Consider the following 16,839-nt stretch of genomic DNA (forward strand, 5'->3'; position numbering starts at 1 on the left):
CAGCCCCACAACATCCAGAGACTTCAGGTACTCAGGACGGATCTCATCCAACCCCGGAGCCTTGCCACCAAGGAGCTTGCCCAACCACCTCAGTGACTTCGGCCAGGGTGATGGATGAGTCCGCCTCCGAGTCCCCAGCCTCGGCCTCCTCCTCGGAGGACGTGACGGTGGGATTGAGGAGATCCTCAAAGTATTCCTTCCACCGCCGGACAACGTCCCCAGTCGAGGTCAACAGCTCTCCCCCCGCACTGTAAACAGTGTTGGTGAAGAACTGCTTTCCCCTCCTGAGGCGCCGGACGGTTTGCCAGAATCTCTTTGAGGCCGTCCGATAGTCCTTCTCCATGGCCTCCCCGAACTCCTCCCAGCTCCAAGTTTTTGCCTCCGCGACCACACGGGCTGCAGCACGCTTGAAATTGCTAGTACAATTACATTTTTGTTTATGTTTATTACATATGATTATGTTCAGATCACAGTCAAGCTGACTAGTCCATTCTAATGTGAAAGGGGGGATGCTTTGACAGTTAAAATAGATTTGACAATCAGACATTATTTTGATGGTGTTTTCTTGTTTAAAAGTAAACTAATCTAATTTAATGTCATACTGAGAGAAAATTGAAGTTCTCTGAGGCCTTGGCCATTAGTGGCTTTGGAGGCAATTGCTTGGGGGGCCCTCCAGGTTCGGGGGCCCTAGGTGGCCGCCTACTGTTGCCTAATGGTAGCGCCGCCTCTGCATTCCACCATAGAGATACATATAGAGCACTCCCAATTTGATGTCATTGTAAAGTATCAATGCCATGCCCCCATTTAGTCACATGGCATATCTTTAGTGGACTAAGAACTTCCTTAATGGACTACAGCATTTACTAAAGCACTAGTTCTGTGTAGTCCGTAATTGTACTTCATCATCCCACTGTTTAGCAGCTGTCTGGACGTGTCCTCTCAGTTGGCCGGACTCCTCTCTTCTGTGCGTCACCACTGTCACCTCTGGTCCACCGCTGCTGTGTGGGGACATTCACGGTGGTAAAGGGGAGATCCTCATTTGGTCTGAGAGGGTCTGACTAATGCACCAACATCATTAGGCTGTGACACTAAAGTGAAATAAAATAGAAAATGTGTAAATAAAACAGAAAATCCAGGTACCAGTAGGATGAGAGAGTCTGTAGGTTTTAAGGTTTATTTATCTAGAGCCATAGACTGTATAAAGAAGTGGACGAAAGAAGTGTGACATCACCCAAAGTGTTCAGCTCCAGTCAAATGAAGCTCACAAGGTTTGCAGTTTTAGGGGAAAGTCTGGATGCCAAATTCCATGTTAGGAGTAGAAATTTATTTATGGACAAAACAGGAAAATAAAAATACAAGAGTCAGGTCAAGTTTAATGTGAAGTCAATTGGAGCCAGTGTTGATGAGCCGGTGTCCTGTCAAGTTGAGCTATTCGTCAATTTGAGCTACCTAGCTCAAATCATGCATCGCATGAATCGTCTCATGTTGAGGGACTATTTTCTCCTATATCAGTCCGCTGCTGCCAAGCTTTCTATCAGGAAGTACAACTCACTGCTGCTGTTCAGACATAAATCTTTCAAATACAAGGTTGGTTTTACTTCTAAAATTGTTCTATCGACACAGACATTCACATCAACAGTCTGGTGTAATAATAATTTTGCTTCAGGTGTTTTGTGGAGTGGGTAAGACTGTTTTTAGTGGCAGGCTAACTATGGCCATTGACATGCACTAGCCTAGCACCAGTGACCTCTGCAAATACAAGGACTGGATGGAATATTTAAAAAAGTGTCTCCACACGTCTCCAACACTCTGGCTCATTCAGAACTGTCCCTTTAAGTAGCTTATTTCAACAGAGTAGCGTGAATTGATAGCAGTAACTGTCCATTTAGGCTGCTGGTAGCTCATTTCGACAGAACACTGACAGTACCTCATGTTCACTTCTTGTCTGGAACGCGGCAGCTAGCAGGTTAACTCTGTGCATATACAGTTTATAGAGTCTGTGGTTGCAACTGATACTTTACTAACTGATGTAGCTGTTATATTTATAGGCTCATTGATCTGTTTAGATTGCAGAACAACATTTGATACTTTAGTGTTATTTTGATGGTGACGTTTAACAGGAGAATGTGATAAACCACACATTAGAGTGGTAAGATTTTTATTCTGGTAGAATCACAAAAGTGACACAAAGTGATGTTCTTTCACGTGCGGACGGTGTTGGGGAATTAATCACCTGTTATTAGTTACTTGTTAAAAATGTAATATATCACACTACTTTGTTAACTTCTGTGTTTTATTAAAGTAATTTAAATATAAATAAACAACATCTGAGGTGGTTATGTGAGGGCAAAAGTCCTGTCATGGGTATTTGTTTGTGTTTTGTTTGTAACAAATTTAATGACAAGTATTTTTACAGTTGGTCCCCAAACCTTTTTTGCACCATGGGACACAGCATATGGGAGGAGACACAGTCCATGCAGTATGATTTAGTCCTGGTTAAATCCTGTTTTAGTCCTGTTTTTAGACCTGGTTTAGAACTGATTTAGAACTGATTTTAGTTCTGGTTTTACTTCTGGGTTAGTCCTGGTTTTAGTTCTGGTTCAGTTCTGGTTTTAGTTCTGGTTTAGGTCGTTTTCATACCGCTAGTTTCGATTAGGTCGTTTTCACACCGCTAGTTCGATTATTTGGTCCGCACCAGGCAATAAAATTGTTATTATGTAGCAAATACACTCCAGTGTGGTCCGCGTTCACACCGGCAAACAAACCAAAACTGGTTCGATTGACGTGTCTCTGTTTCCCCGGTAAAACAGCGATACTCCAGTTATCAACACCGATGTTCCTGTTAATACCGCGGGCCGTCCTCATCTCAAATTATCACCATGAACTCATAAAACAGCAACATGTAGAACTTTGTACAAACTCACCGCATCAGCGCAGAGTTCGGGTAACAGCAGCAGCCAACAGCTCCTCAGGACGGGGCTGGGGTCTGGTCCTTGGTCTTCTGTTACAAGTTCGTTGGTCAGATGGTCCGGAGGCTCTGTCCTCCATGTGCTGGTTCCAAACGGTGGCGAGCAAGACCAGTGCTTGATGGACTAAGTCCGAGCGGGTACGTTCCGTCGTCTGCGCGCTGTTTCCGTGCGGGAAAAGCAAGAATGCGCTGTGGACTACAGGTCCGGGCGCTGCTCCGGTTCTCCGCGCTCAAGAACCACGGCTGGTTCCGAGTTGGTGCAGCATCCGGACAGAAGCGTGAGTCCAGTTTGGTTTGTTATATGTTGTTCTGAGCGTCCGTCCTCCGCGCATTTGGTTCTTCCCGGGGAAAGCGCTTCCTCAGGTCGAGGCTCCCCGCTCCAGCTCCTCTGAGCCCGGACTGAACCGGAGCTGCCCCCGCTGGTTCGGGACTCTGGTTTGGATCTAGTCCGACTGTATTTCTCACACTAGGCTAAAAACAGGGACTTTTTTAAGTTGTATCAATTGAATGGGCGATTGCCTATTGCCAGGAAATTATTTGGTTAATTAAAGCCTAAAATAACAAATGTTGGTTGCTGTGTGATCACGGGGGAACACCGGGTCGTCTCTGTGCGTGTAGGTCCCGAACAGGGGGACGCACCCCCAATTTTGACTCACTCTGGAGCCACACGTTCGCACACTGGTACTTGCTCTGATCTTTGTGTGTTACATTCTCTGTATTGGCCATTGTTGGTAAAATAATTCGAAAATGAATCGCGGCTGCGTCTGGACAACAATCTGTTACTGCGCTGGAGTCGTACAGCGCGTCATTTCAGGCAGAGGAGACACGTGTCCCTCCCATGATGCATTTGGAATAGTCCGTTTGTCCATACTGTCTATGGTTTGGACCCGGGTTCGCGTTCACACCAGAGGAACCGCACCAAAGTTGGTCATTTGGTGCGGATTCAAGCGAACCGAGACCACCTCTTTTATGCGGTCTCGGTCCGCTTGATTTGGTTCGGGTCCGAGTCCGATTGACGCTTTCACACCAACGCAAACGAACCGAACTAACCACTTTTGGTTCGAATGGACCGTTTGGTGCGCACCAAATACTGTCGGTGTGAAAACACTCCTGCTTTTACTTCTGGTTTAGTCCTGGTTTTAGTTCTGGTTTAGTCCTGCTTTTACTTCTGGTTTAGTCCTGGTTTTAGTTCTGGTTTAGTCCTGCTTTTACTTCTGGTTTAGTCCTGGTTTTAGTTCTGGTTTAGTTCTGCTTTTACTTCTGGTTTAGTCCTGGTTTTAGTTCTGGTTTAGTCCTAGTTTTACTTCTGGTTTAGTCCTGGTTTTAATCCTGCTTTTACTTCTGGTTTAGTCCTGGTTTTAGTTCTGGTTTAGTTCTGCTTTTACTTCTGGTTTAGTCCTGGTTTTAGTTCTGGTTTTAGTTCTGGTTTTAGTTCTAGTTTAGTTCTGGTTTTAGTTCTGGTTTAGTCCTGGTTTTAGTTCTGTTTTAGTTCTGGTTGAGTCTTGGTTTTAATTCTGGTTTAGTTCTAGTTTAGTCCTGGTTTTAGTCCTAGTTTTAGTTCTGGTTGAGTCTTGGTTTTACTTCTGGTTTAGTCCTGGTTTTAGTCCTGGGTTAGTCCTGGTTTTAGTCCTGGTTTAGTCCTGGTTTTAGTCCTGGTTTTAGTTCTGGTTTAGAGGCACAATCTACACGGTGTATGTGAGAAGACGTAGCCCAGTACCGAACGACCCATGGCCCAGTACTGGTCCACGGCCCAGGGGTTGGGGACCCCTGCACCACTAAATTACACTACTAAATGGACATGTAATCCAAATAGTAGTAGTAGTAGTAGTAGTAGTAGTAGTATATCTTCTCTCTAGTAGAGTTAGTGAATGAATATGAAAGTAAACAGTCTGTCTGACAATAAGCTCTCTTAATTATCCTGTGGCGAATTGGCAATTATCCAGACTTTAGACTGTCTCGGACCCTTAAGGATCTGCTCCATCTTCTATCGTCTGGCTTGTTTATTTTCAGAAGCTCTGCACTGCACTTGACCTAACAAATAAAACTTAGTGATACAGAAAAGTACATCACGAAACAGCTTTAACTCGTGCTAAAATGAAGACACCAGCTCACCTTGAACGATCAGTGCATTTTATTTTCCATCACAGTACAAAAATAAATAAAATAAGCCCAAATTAACTGAAAAAAGAGGTTTAAGTTACAGCAAGAGCTTTTTTTGTCTTTTTCCAAAAACGTATTGAACAGCGTCTACCCCCCGTCCCTCCTCCTCCTCTTCCTCTTCCTCCTCCTCTTCTCTTCCTCCTCTGATGTCCATAAGAAAAAAAAAAACTTCACATTTGATTCATAAAAGTTCGACACAATCACTCTCTCACACACTCGCGCCTCCTGTCTCTTATTCTACAAAGTACGCAACGAGATACAGAAAGAAAATGTTATCTTTTAACTATTACTTCGATCTTTTTATCATATTTATAGTTGAAAGTATTGAAACAACCATTGAGTGATGTCTGTGGAAACTAAAGATGGCACTTTTTCATGAATTTGATCTTTAAAACCCATATTCCCGCTTCTTTCTGAACCCTTCCAAACTATGCCTCCTCTGTTAAAACCAAGAAAGTGCTACTGTTTTGAAAACACACAATACTGCGTAAAAGTTAAAGTATTTGCGTCAATGCTTAAAACTTTTTCCGAATATAAATTTGAGGATTTGATTGCGAGAATCTCTTCAACTTTAACATTTTGAAACCCATGTGCAAACTCATGTTTTTGCACAGTACTGTATTGTCGTAGTAAAAGTTGTATTTATAGTTATATTTAGTTGGTATTGTTGATCCTATGAGAAGCTGCAGTCTCCAAGCCATAGAAAACTGTCCTCTCTTTTAATACCTCAATGTGCTTTACTGTAAAAAAAAAAAAAAAAAAAAAACAAAAAGAGTGTTAATAATTTTCTGCTTTGAAGCTTAACTGTGCTTTGTCCTTGATTCGGGAGACAGCAGGTTGCCATAGTTTCTCATGTAGGCCAATGTCGCAGGGAAAACTCTGGGATATTTTAGGATCAAGTCTGCAGGGTATGCCTTTGGTGTGGTCTGATTTTGGATTTTTAGTATGGTAGAGTTCATTATTACAACCTTCATCGTCATTCCCACCAAAAGTCGGCATCCTTATCACAGTCCGTCTGAAAATGCATGTGCCCAAACTATAAATACATAATGGTAATAATATAAGGTGTCCATTTTCTTATTACTAGATGAAAATCCCTTCTCAGACCTGATATGGCACTGTTTTAACATTTTCTGTCTTGAATTCACAAAACTCATTCCAAAATGTACAAAAATCGCAACATAAACTATCCCCCGGTAAACCAAAGATTCTATCGTAGCAAGCAAAGCTAAATAAATGTATGTCACTTTTGTTCACGGCATTCTCTAGAAACGCAACTCAAGTAAAAAGACGCAGAATTTTGGTAAAACTGCATGGCACACGTGCAAAAAACATCTTTACATCTTTAAATAAATAAAAAATGAAAGAAGAGCAATAAATAAGCAATCTCCGTAAGCTCAAATTTGGCCTTTTTGGAGAGTGAAACATCCACTTTTCTAGATGAAAATAAAGGTCTTTCTAGACAGTATGATGTACAATGCATACTGTAAGATCCTCCAGTGGTCAATAGAGTCCAGCAGTGTTTTTTGATTATCCATTTTGGCCACTATTCTGTTCATAGCTACAAACAAAGCCACGAAAAACAGCAGACCCCCTCAACTGGTCATCCACTTCCGGGCCAGATATGCCAAAAATATCTCCAAGTTGGATCCATGGATTGAAAGAGTAGAAGAAGAAGGAGGTGGTAGTCTCAAAGCGGAGATTGGATCGTCACGTAGTGGTCAATCAGGCAATGGCCCTCACCCTCCTGCAGGGGGCAGCACAACAGTCACATGGTCACTGGTCTGGTCCAAGCAGCTCAGTCCACATTCATAGCTGTAGATGTATGTTTTTTTTTTCTTTTTTGTCTTTTTCTAATCGCTAATATAGATAAATATGTGTGTACTAAGAAAAGGACGTACCCAAGTCTGGCATTTTTGACTGTCAAAAAGGCTTTCATTCTCAGGTCCATTCCTTTGAGAAATGTTTTTATCAAATTGTAAATCCTATACAGTATTTTTTTTGTCTATACAGCAAAACCAATTGATGTAGTTATGAAATATTTATGAATTTTGCAGCTAAAACTTAAATTCTGTGGTTTACTTCCATTTTGTAAACTTGTAAAGAGTATGTTTTGGAGTTAAGTAAAATGTAAACCACTTTCAAATTCACATAGGCCTGATTTCAGATGTCTATACTTCAAAATCACAATCTTCAATAGCAAATTCGTATTCGTGTTGTTGTTACTTTGACCTTTTCTCATTCAAAGTATATAATATTTAGCTTTAAATTGTGAATCGTTATGGTACCAGTCCTAATATTTCACCATTCTGAAACCTATAGATATGCCACGTGTCCCTCTCTTCTTCAACAACAGTATTAAAAGCATCGGAAATCCCCACAAACAAACACCAGTCAAAATGCCAGACTAGCGTACCCCCACCCGCCTACCCCCCTCCCTGTAAGACCACCCCAGGCATCCCCTCACCGGTCCAGCCCGATGAGCAGACGGCTTCTCTCCTCCTCCTTCTGGCTCTCGTTCTTCAGATCTGCGAACACCTGGGTGAAGTAGTGCGGATCTGAGTTGATTTGGAGCATCTTGGCGCTCATCAGGTTTATAATGGACAGGCAGCGGTCCCAGAATGTCTCCTTGGACGACTCCACCAGGAAGGGCTTGAGAGGGTAGGAGATCTCGTTACCCATGTACGAGTAGGACAGGTAGAGGCAGGTGAGGAGCACAGCTTGGAGCTCGTGTTCTGTGGCCACTTCCGAAGATACGACATCGCGGCACAGCATGTACACGAAGACGACGTTGGCTGGGGTGATGAAACCTTGGTCCTGCCAGCCTTGAAGCAGTAGCGAGCGGTCCACGCTGCGAAGCCAGAGGACAGGGTCAGTTGGAGACAGGTGTTTGAGTCGATAGCAACGCCGACATAGGAACTCCCCCAGACAGCGCAGGAGTTCGCTGGTGGACGCTTGGACAATGACTCTTTTGGGGGTCCCCGGCGCCACATTGGAGTTGGCGAGTGGTGCTTTCTTCACCGACGATACGATATTGTTGGCGTTTTTGTTGAGTGACGGGGTGCTCTGGTCCTGGGTGAAGGTGGACAGGTTGGCGCACGACTGGGACTTCTTCAGGTTCTCGTTGTTTAGGTGCGTCACGTTGTTTTGGTAGGTGCCGTTGGGTTGGACCTTCTTGGAGCCTTTCTTTTTGGCCGACACCGCCACGATGCGTTTCCATGGCAGCACGTTAATGAGCGAGTGGCGTTTCAGGTTCTTGTCTTTGGCGTTCTTGCTGTTCTGGACCGCCGTGTAGTGACCGACTGTAGCAGGCCCGTCCTCGAACAGAGCCGCCTTGCGATAGCTCGGGGACAGAGATAGCACGGTTCCCATGGTAACTCAGCGGAGGAGGAGGCGTCCGGGGATTTGGAGAAACAAGGAGAACCTGGGGGTGGTAGAACCTCGTCCCGGGTTACAGACTTCCACAGATCATCTAAAGGAGTTCAAATGATATCCAGGTGAGTCTGAAAAACACAGCACAGCACACAAGATAAGAACACAGAAAGAATACACAGCAAACATAGAATTAGAATTATTATTATTATAGATTTAAGGTTCCGTCTAATGTTTTGGTCAAAATTTTGTTCTTCTTTACACTTTTATCATGCAGGGTTTGGTCATTTTTTGAGCTTTATATGAGCAAAAACCCATTTCTCATCCATTAGTGGTCAGAAATGTAATTCTCATATCCCTGAACCACCCAGAGCTTTCACAATAACAGATTAAAAACGCTTTAAAATGCCTGCTTCTGAAAAACTGCACTTCTACATGTTATTTCCTCTTAAAGTTAATGTAACTTTGTTTGTATAAATGCATTTCACCATCTCATATACTCTAGAAACATGAATTTTGCACTGTTTATTAGACATGGAAGTGTTTTTGTAACCGCAATTTATATTCTAAAAGTATCTTATGATGTATTTTCTACCAAGTGAAAATAAACCAGCTAAACTGAATATAACACATAGAAACATATGATTCTAAGGGGACAATAGGCCTATATCTAAGCGTACAAACACCACATACAGCCTTCTTTACTGTCTGCAGTGCCCTCATTAAAGTGTGCAGAAGTGCTCCATCTGACAGACCCTCAGGCTTATTACTAATATTGATTTGACTCAGTAAGTGGTGGGATAGATCAGCATATAACTTAACCTAATGAATTCAGACTGTATAGATCTCAGTGTCGTGTGCACAAAGCAGGAAACCATATCACTGTGCCATCTTACTGTAGGCCTATTTGCATACATTACCCGTGCACAGTTTTATTATTACCACCAGACAGCCAAACAGATACGGGCTTTTATGCTAAAACCATAGTTACATGTATTTATAGAAAACGACATCACCATTACATCCGTGCATTTAAATCTCCCCTACAGTGAATCCATATATATTTCATAAGAAAATCCATATTTCATAGCAATGGCCGCCAAGCCTGAGTGAGCCAAGCACCACCCCCTTCACTAAAATGGAAGCTCGTACCGTAAACAACAATCCAGTAGGCACAGGTGAAGGTCGAGCTGCTCCTTTTACGGCATTTTGTATCTATAAAAAGACTAAAGCCACAGGACTGATCGTATTTCACAAAAACCTGTATTTATGGACTTGTATTGTGAAAACGTGTTTTCGGCGCTGCAGTGTCTACGTACAGTTCCTGTGCATCGACTTTTCCTTATTTATCTAGAAAAAACACTACAAAATCCTATTCTATTAAATTAGTAATGTTAAGAAGTATTTGAAATTATAATATCTGTGCTATTTTCACAATATTAGTGCGTGCTGTCTTGAATATGAGGCTGTGTACATCGGGAGCTCTCCAAGGTACCGAAACTGAGATGCGCGTCGAAGCAGCTTCACTGTACGTTAGGCGGTGGCTTTGCCTCGGATAAAAACGCCTTCCCCCAACAACATCTCATTCTGATGCACACCTCAATGTGTAAACCACGAACCTAATAATAATAATGATAATAATAATTGGCTATTGCATCAAAGACATTTAGTCGAATCTTCTGAATCTGAATATCCACTGGGATTAACTATTTTAGGTCACTCTAACAAGACTGTAAAAATACTAAACAATAATTAAAACGTAAATAAACACGACCCATAGAGAATGAGTCTGGGTTATAGGCTAGGCTACTGTACTCACCAGATCTGTTGCTCTCGGTGAAAAGAGGCTGATTGCGATGTTCCTTTCCTCTCGCACTGAAACCTGTTTTCCGTAAAAAAGAATCAGTTCCGAGGAAACTCAAACCATGTCGCTGGTGGATGGACTAAAGGTAAATAATCCGAGTGGAGGAGAGAGCGCCGCGCCTGTGATGGTGCACAGTGATGGTGCACAGTGCAGCGCACAGCAGCGGAATGGATGCTGAGATGAAGATGTGGTCCAGGTCCTCTGCCTGAGATGCGGATGCTGAGAGGACCGCCGCTGTGTGTGCGCGAGGCACAGACACGAGCTGACGCAAAGGCGGGGAAGGAGCGCCACTCTGCGTTCTCTTTGTGCTCTGTCTTCTGACTGTAGCGCGGATGTGTTGGTCTATAAACACACAAACACAGGCAGGAAGCAGGTCGAACCCGGTGAACCCTGAGCTGCTTCTTGTTATTATTTGTGGATACTGTAGAGACTCTTTTGTCTTTTTAGGCCCAAAGCATAAACATATTAAACTATAATGATTACAAAAAAAAAAAAAAAAAAAGCCTTTTAAACGCCCCAATCATATAGCCTAATGAATCTCAATTAAAATTTGATTAGGCTAATTGCACAGCCCTAGGCCTATTAGTAATGGTTGTTTACAGGCCCTATAATGATAATAGCCTAATAATTATGCAATCATTTCCTACTGGGATAGCATCATATTCTATTTTTAGCATAGCACCTGCATGTGTCCAACAAGAAATTTATCAGCCTACCAATCCTCTATAATCCAATATAAAATGTAAATCCACCCAGTTATTTACAGTCAGATTTACAAATGATCTGGTGTAACGAGACCTACTGCTGACGCTCCCACTTTATATGGCTGTTTCTACCATTACTGTATGGTTCTTACAAATCACTGTCCTCGACTACTACATTTCCCAGCAGCCTCTCTTTCCCGACATGCCAGCGGCGCGCTGACGTCATAGCGCTAGGTAACGTAGTCTGCGTACGTAGTTTTCATTCAGGCAGCATTTGAATAAGGAAGATGGCGGCTGCAGCGGTGGTTGAATTTCAGAGAGCACAGTCTCTCATTAGCACGGATCGCAACGCCTCTATCGATATTCTCCACTCCATCGGCAAGTGTGATTTTCTGGTTTAGTATGTGACATGATGTTACAGGTCTAAGGTGGTTGTAGTGTTTTGATTTTGACGGACGGAATAGCTGCTAGCTTCAGCGGTACCGGTGAGTGCCGTGCTGACTCACTGTACAACGGAGATGCATTTGGAACCGCTAGTTAGCTTTTAGGCTAACTGTAGGCCTGTGTGGTAAATAAGTCAACCAATCACGTACTGCATCTGGGATCAGTGTGATAGTATCAGTTAGTGTTTATTTCGTGTAGTTTGTTGACATTGCCAGCTCTTGTGAAGTTAAAGGCCGTTAGCATGTTACCGCTAACGCTAGCCTGTTGTCAAAAGCGCCTGGCTGTGGTCAACTCGGAATTTATTGTCAACATAATGAACAGCTTTCAGTCATTAGGAAAAATTAACATGGCAGTGTTATGAAATTGAACATCCGATTACGTACTGGTCTGTCCAGTTGTTTTTCTCGATAACTCGGGAAACTCTGTCCTCAAATTGCCTTGTCACACTAGCCTACAGTAGCTGTCAGTTACCTCATTTGTCAGACAGTGTTTATGTCCGTAAATCTCAACTAATGTCATCAACTTTTATTTGTTTTTATAGCTTTAATAATTAATTTAAAGTAAGATATTGTCCAATATTGTCAAACTGCTATTTGCTTGTGTTCATGTGAGTGTTTGTGAACAATCATCCAAATGTCTTCACTCCCACCTCCAACCTTACTCACTGGAAAATAGGACATTGTATATACTGCCAGGTTAGATTAAATGTTTTTAATGTAAATGTGTTTTATTTCATGTAAATTGCGTTTTATTAACTTAAAATGTGTGGCCAATAGGTGGATACTATGATAGAAACACTGTGTATTTTATTTATTAAAGTCCTCAATGTACTCCTAATGAAAAGGCCTATTTTTAAATATTTTATTAATTTACTGATTTGTTTTAATGTTTTGTACAATAGTGAGAAGAGATGTCCAAGAGAACGATGAGGAGGCTGTCAGGGTTAAAGAACAGAGCATCCTGGAGCTGGGGACACTCCTGGCCAAGACGGGGCAGGCTGCAGGTGACCATTTAAATATATTTTAAGTAAAGAAATTCTAGTGCTGTTACTGTTATGGACTTTTTTAATCAACTTGGTATACTCATTTTAGAACTGGGAGGCCTGTTGAAGTTCGTCCGGCCTTTCTTGATTTCCATCAGCAAGGCGAAGGCAGCCCGTCTGGTGCGCTCTCTGCTCGACCTCTTTCTGGACATGGAGGCAGCTACGGGGCAGGAGGTGGAGCTGTGTCTGGAGTGCATCGAGTGGGCCAAGGCAGAGAAAAGAACTTTCCTACGACAAGCTTTGGAGGTGAACTACATTTAAAAATATTATTTTGTTTACTATAATCTTATTTTAAAGCTTCTTAATTTTGATGGATGATAGGAAGAACAAATACAAGCTTGGCGTGAAAGACTGGTTTGCAGTTTTCTGGCTCATTTAGCAAGGCTGGTGTTAACTTATGCTGAGCTCTCATGACAAAGGCATTTCCTATAGTTAATGACCTTTTGTTTTGCTAAATAGAAGTTTTTATATATTTTGTTTAGTCATTTATGTCTAACACTTAAGTGAGTCATTTTATCCAAGCAAAACAACTCACACTCATTGAAATTGCTTTTCTTTCAGGCCCGTTTGATCTCGCTCTATTTTGACACCAAAAGGTATCAAGAGGCTCTGGCACTTGGTAGGTTTTGTTATTATCTAATATAATGCTCTTACTATGAGTATTGTGTATTCAAATGTGTGACTATACTTTCCTTGCTCTGGGTCCAAGGCTCTCAGTTGCTGCAGGAGTTGAAAAAGATGGATGACAAAGCTCTGCTCGTGGAGGTTCAGCTGCTGGAGAGTAAGACATACCACGCTCTCAGTAACCTCCCCAAAGCCCGTGCAGCCCTCACCTCCGCCAGGACCACCGCCAATGCAATCTACTGTCCACCAAAGCTCCAGGCAGCTCTCGACATGCAGTCAGGTCAGAGCACTGTGCAACCCTGATGGACAATGTAGTGAAGGTTTACTGCAGATGTTAACAGTAATGTGTGATACAGGGATCATCCATGCAGCTGAGGAGAAGGACTGGAAAACGGCCTACTCCTACTTCTTTGAAGCCTTTGAGGGCTATGACTCCATCGACAGCCCCAAAGCCATCACATCGCTCAAATACATGCTCCTCTGCAAAATTGTCCTCAACTCGTAAGTTACTAATTAAAGTATTTTACTCTAAAAGATAAGGTGAATTAAAACAGATCTCCAATAGAATTTCAAAAGTAAAAGAAATTACAGAAGAGATAAGTTGAAGAGGGCATTTTTATTTCTTACTTATATAGAAATATTTAATTCTCCTCAAAGCACTGTCTGACAGTCACCTGGGATTCCTAGAATTGTAGTTACATGCAGTAACTTTCGTTTTACGACTCATTTGACTCATTGAAAGGCTGGAACTGTTGTTGTCTTCAATCCCCTATCAGTTTGTGACCTCACCTTTGAATGAAGGGAAGAGCCTTGGCTTTTCAGGAAGCTTTGTCCTTGAAGCTGTACTGTTGCTCATAGGTTAACAATTCTGAGAGTTTGTGCCTTTCCCCATCAGATTAAGAAGGATCAGGAATCTGACTTTAAGCTAGTAATGGTCTAATGATTTTATTTTTTCCACATATTGAAACATGAACAAAAAGAAAGACTGCAAGATTGTATTCATGACTGTATTTATAATCGTTGTACTATTAAAACTCACCAGTACAGACACTGCCACTGTTAATGTTTTGTTTTGTATTATAGACCAGAGGAGGTACAAGCCTTGATCAGTGGTAAACTTGCGCTGCGATATGCTGGTCGCCAGGTAAACCTCAGTTATCATAATGTACAGTCACTTTTTCTACTGTTCTTTTAAAATAAACATCTTTCTTGTTCATATTTTAGACAGATGCACTGAAATGTGTTGCCCAGGCCAGTAAGAACAGATCATTAGCAGACTTTGAAAAGGTGAGAATGTTTTATTTATTTGTGAGTGCATCCATTGTCAAGGCACTATTCAATTCTAACTTATCATCCTGTCTGATTTCCCCCAGGCCCTAACAGAGTACAAAGCTGAGCTGCGGGACGACCCGATCATCAACACTCACCTGGCCAAGCTGTACGACAACCTGCTGGAGCAGAACCTTATTCGAGTCATTGAACCATTTTCCAGAGTACAGGTACCATCAATTGTCCTATCGAAATGTAATTCTTTTTTTATTTTATTTTTTTTTTTTTATTTAGATTTCTAACACACATTTTTCTTCACAGATAGAACACATATCCGGGTTAATCAAATTGTCAAAGGTGAGTATAAGAGATGTGTATGTATATTAAAAATAAATTGCTGTAGTTTGTTTTGAGCATTTTTTAAAATTCTTGTGTTGTCCATTTGTCTCTTCATAGGGAGACGTAGAGAGGAAACTATCACAGATGATCCTGGACAAAAAGTTTCACGGTACATACAGTTTTAAAGTGTAATTCGCCTTCTTAAAATAAGCACTCTATTTAACATATTTAACTTTTTCCTCACAATGTTACAGGGATCCTTGATCAGGGTGAAGGTGTATTGATCATATTTGAAGAACCTCCAGTCGACAAAACATACGAGGCAGCCTTGGAAACAATTCAGAACATGAGCAAAGTCGTGGACTCACTTTACAACAAAGCGAAGAAGTTAACATAGGTAAGAATATCTTGTTCTATAGTTGGACTACTAATTTCACTAAAACATGGTTAACATAATTATATCTAAGAATTTACTGTGACACGTGTAGAGGTAATTCCATAACTAATACAAATATTGGTATTTAGTGTAGGTTTTCAGTGTCTTGGTTAGCTTCTCCTATAACTATTTTTCCACAAACTACTACTTAACTGATAAAACTATGATAAATATTAACCACAGACACTGTCCCACCAAGTTATATTTAGAAAAATCTATGATGTGACCTATATGGCATGTCTGATACTTACATTTTTATTTTTCTCACAGAGCAGATGACCATGTCCCGTGTGATGGAGGAACTGTGTGTGTTTGACCAGCGTGTAACATTTTATGAAGGGGACAAGGGAGAGCCACAACGTCCCATGAACTGCAACAAACAGGATTCCCCCATCAAATTCCCATCCCGTCTATGGACTATTTCATCACCCGTTTTATTCCTTTTTGGTTTTGATAAGTCTTCAGGATTCTGTAACACTCAGCGGCCAGCTCAGGCCATCAGGGAATATTGTACAACCACAATAAAAATATTCAAAGGTTTAAAGAATACATATATCTTTCTCATAAGTTCGATCTTCACTACAACTTTGACAGCCTCAGACTCTGCTACTGTTGTAAGGAGGAACAGGGCTTTTCACTTGTCAATATCTTTCAGAAGCACACTGCTCCATTTTTGGAAAGTCGGGATACTTCTTTGGGATGTTGAAATCTTGTCTGAAGAGCTCCCTCTAGCTCCGTTTCATTTCCATATCAATGCCAACAGTAAAGACCCCGCTGTATTTCAGATATGTATTAAACACTTTGTTTCAGATTTTGTGTTTTTTTTTGTTAATAATTTTGAAATGAAATCTGAATGGTTGCCACATGTCCTGCCCCCGCTTCTGTAAATTTATATAAGAAACAGGATGCCATGTCACCACTAGTGCCAGTTTTGGGCACTAGTTTTGCCTCTTGGCGAAATATTACTCAAAAGAGCGGAGGCGAGGGCGGTGAACCTCTGAGCTTTTGTCCAATATTCCCAAGTGTGCAGTTCTTCATCGTTAGTTCCTAGCACTAGTGTGGTATGCTAGTAACCAAACCGTTTGTATGGTTTTGATTTGGTTTCATCTTATTTTGGTTTTGTTTCTCTTCTAAAGGCATTTTCAAAATAAATATTTTGTATTTTAATGACTATGGTCCTCCATGTTATTTAGTAGCTACAGAACTTGGAAAAACATCAAATATAGAGGTACATTTTCCACATGGTGCAAGGAATACACTGTCAGTTCTTTTGTCTTAACGGATATGTTCAGGTAAAGGTGTACTATGGAACTTTTCAGGTGGGGGATCAGCAGCCTGTATGGAGATGTTATAACTTTGCTTTGAATGTTACAATATGGCATTAAACTTGTCTATCTTGCTTTTAGTCTATTACAGGTAGTAATAGACTAGATTAGTTTCCCCTAAAAGATACTTTTAAAAACATGCATTCTTACTGAGAGCGGAGTCAGTTCTTCACAAATCTGACCAGTAACGTTACCTGATTGCATCAATCATAATAAAAAAAAAAAAAAAAAAACATTTCCATGGACACAAGCAGGTGGTGGACCCTCCATCAGAAAAGTTATCTAGAGCCCC

At 41.5% G+C, this 16,839-nt stretch overlaps 2 protein-coding genes across 2 annotated transcripts; one reads left to right on the forward strand and one right to left on the reverse strand.

Moving 5' to 3' along the window:
• Positions 1-7,591: 7,591 nt before the first annotated feature.
• On the reverse strand, positions 7,592-8,500 carry cdk5r1b (cyclin-dependent kinase 5, regulatory subunit 1b (p35)). Its single transcript, XM_020918403.2, has one exon. It carries the CDS (start codon positions 8,498-8,500, stop codon positions 7,592-7,594), a length of 909 nt encoding a protein of 302 aa, XP_020774062.1.
• A 2,804-nt stretch (positions 8,501-11,304) lies between these two features.
• On the forward strand, positions 11,305-16,389 carry psmd11b (proteasome 26S subunit, non-ATPase 11b). The gene is made up of 13 exons (XM_055150007.1): positions 11,305-11,450; positions 12,418-12,515; positions 12,604-12,800; positions 13,116-13,173; positions 13,264-13,458; positions 13,535-13,679; positions 14,262-14,322; positions 14,403-14,465; positions 14,552-14,677; positions 14,769-14,804; positions 14,904-14,955; positions 15,041-15,183; positions 15,493-16,389. The coding sequence occupies exons 1-12, from the start codon at positions 11,356-11,358 to the stop codon at positions 15,181-15,183; spliced, it is 1,269 nt and encodes a 422-aa protein (XP_055005982.1). The 5' UTR covers positions 11,305-11,355; the 3' UTR covers positions 15,493-16,389.
• Positions 16,390-16,839: the final 450 nt, after the last annotated feature.

This window comes from Boleophthalmus pectinirostris, unplaced genomic scaffold (genome assembly GCF_026225935.1).
Source record: "Boleophthalmus pectinirostris isolate CB_2022bp ecotype Guang Dong unplaced genomic scaffold, ASM2622593v1 HiC_scaffold_14, whole genome shotgun sequence".
NCBI classification, from domain to species: Eukaryota; Metazoa; Chordata; class Actinopteri; order Gobiiformes; family Gobiidae; genus Boleophthalmus; species Boleophthalmus pectinirostris.

What these genes read in the sequence shown, in the direction of transcription:
- cdk5r1b (XM_020918403.2), bottom strand. Translation starts at nt 8,500, where the DNA reads ATGGGAACCGTGCTATCTCTGTCCCCGAGCTATCGCAAGGCGGCTCTG.
- psmd11b (XM_055150007.1), top strand. Translation starts at nt 11,356, where the DNA reads ATGGCGGCTGCAGCGGTGGTTGAATTTCAGAGAGCACAGTCTCTCATT. An exon ending in CATTAGCAGACTTTGAAAAG is followed by an intron (nt 14,466 to 14,551) that starts GTGAGAATGTTT and finishes GATTTCCCCCAG; the next exon opens with GCCCTAACAGAGTACAAAGC. An exon ending in AACCATTTTCCAGAGTACAG is followed by an intron (nt 14,678 to 14,768) that starts GTACCATCAATT and finishes TTTTCTTCACAG; the next exon opens with ATAGAACACATATCCGGGTT.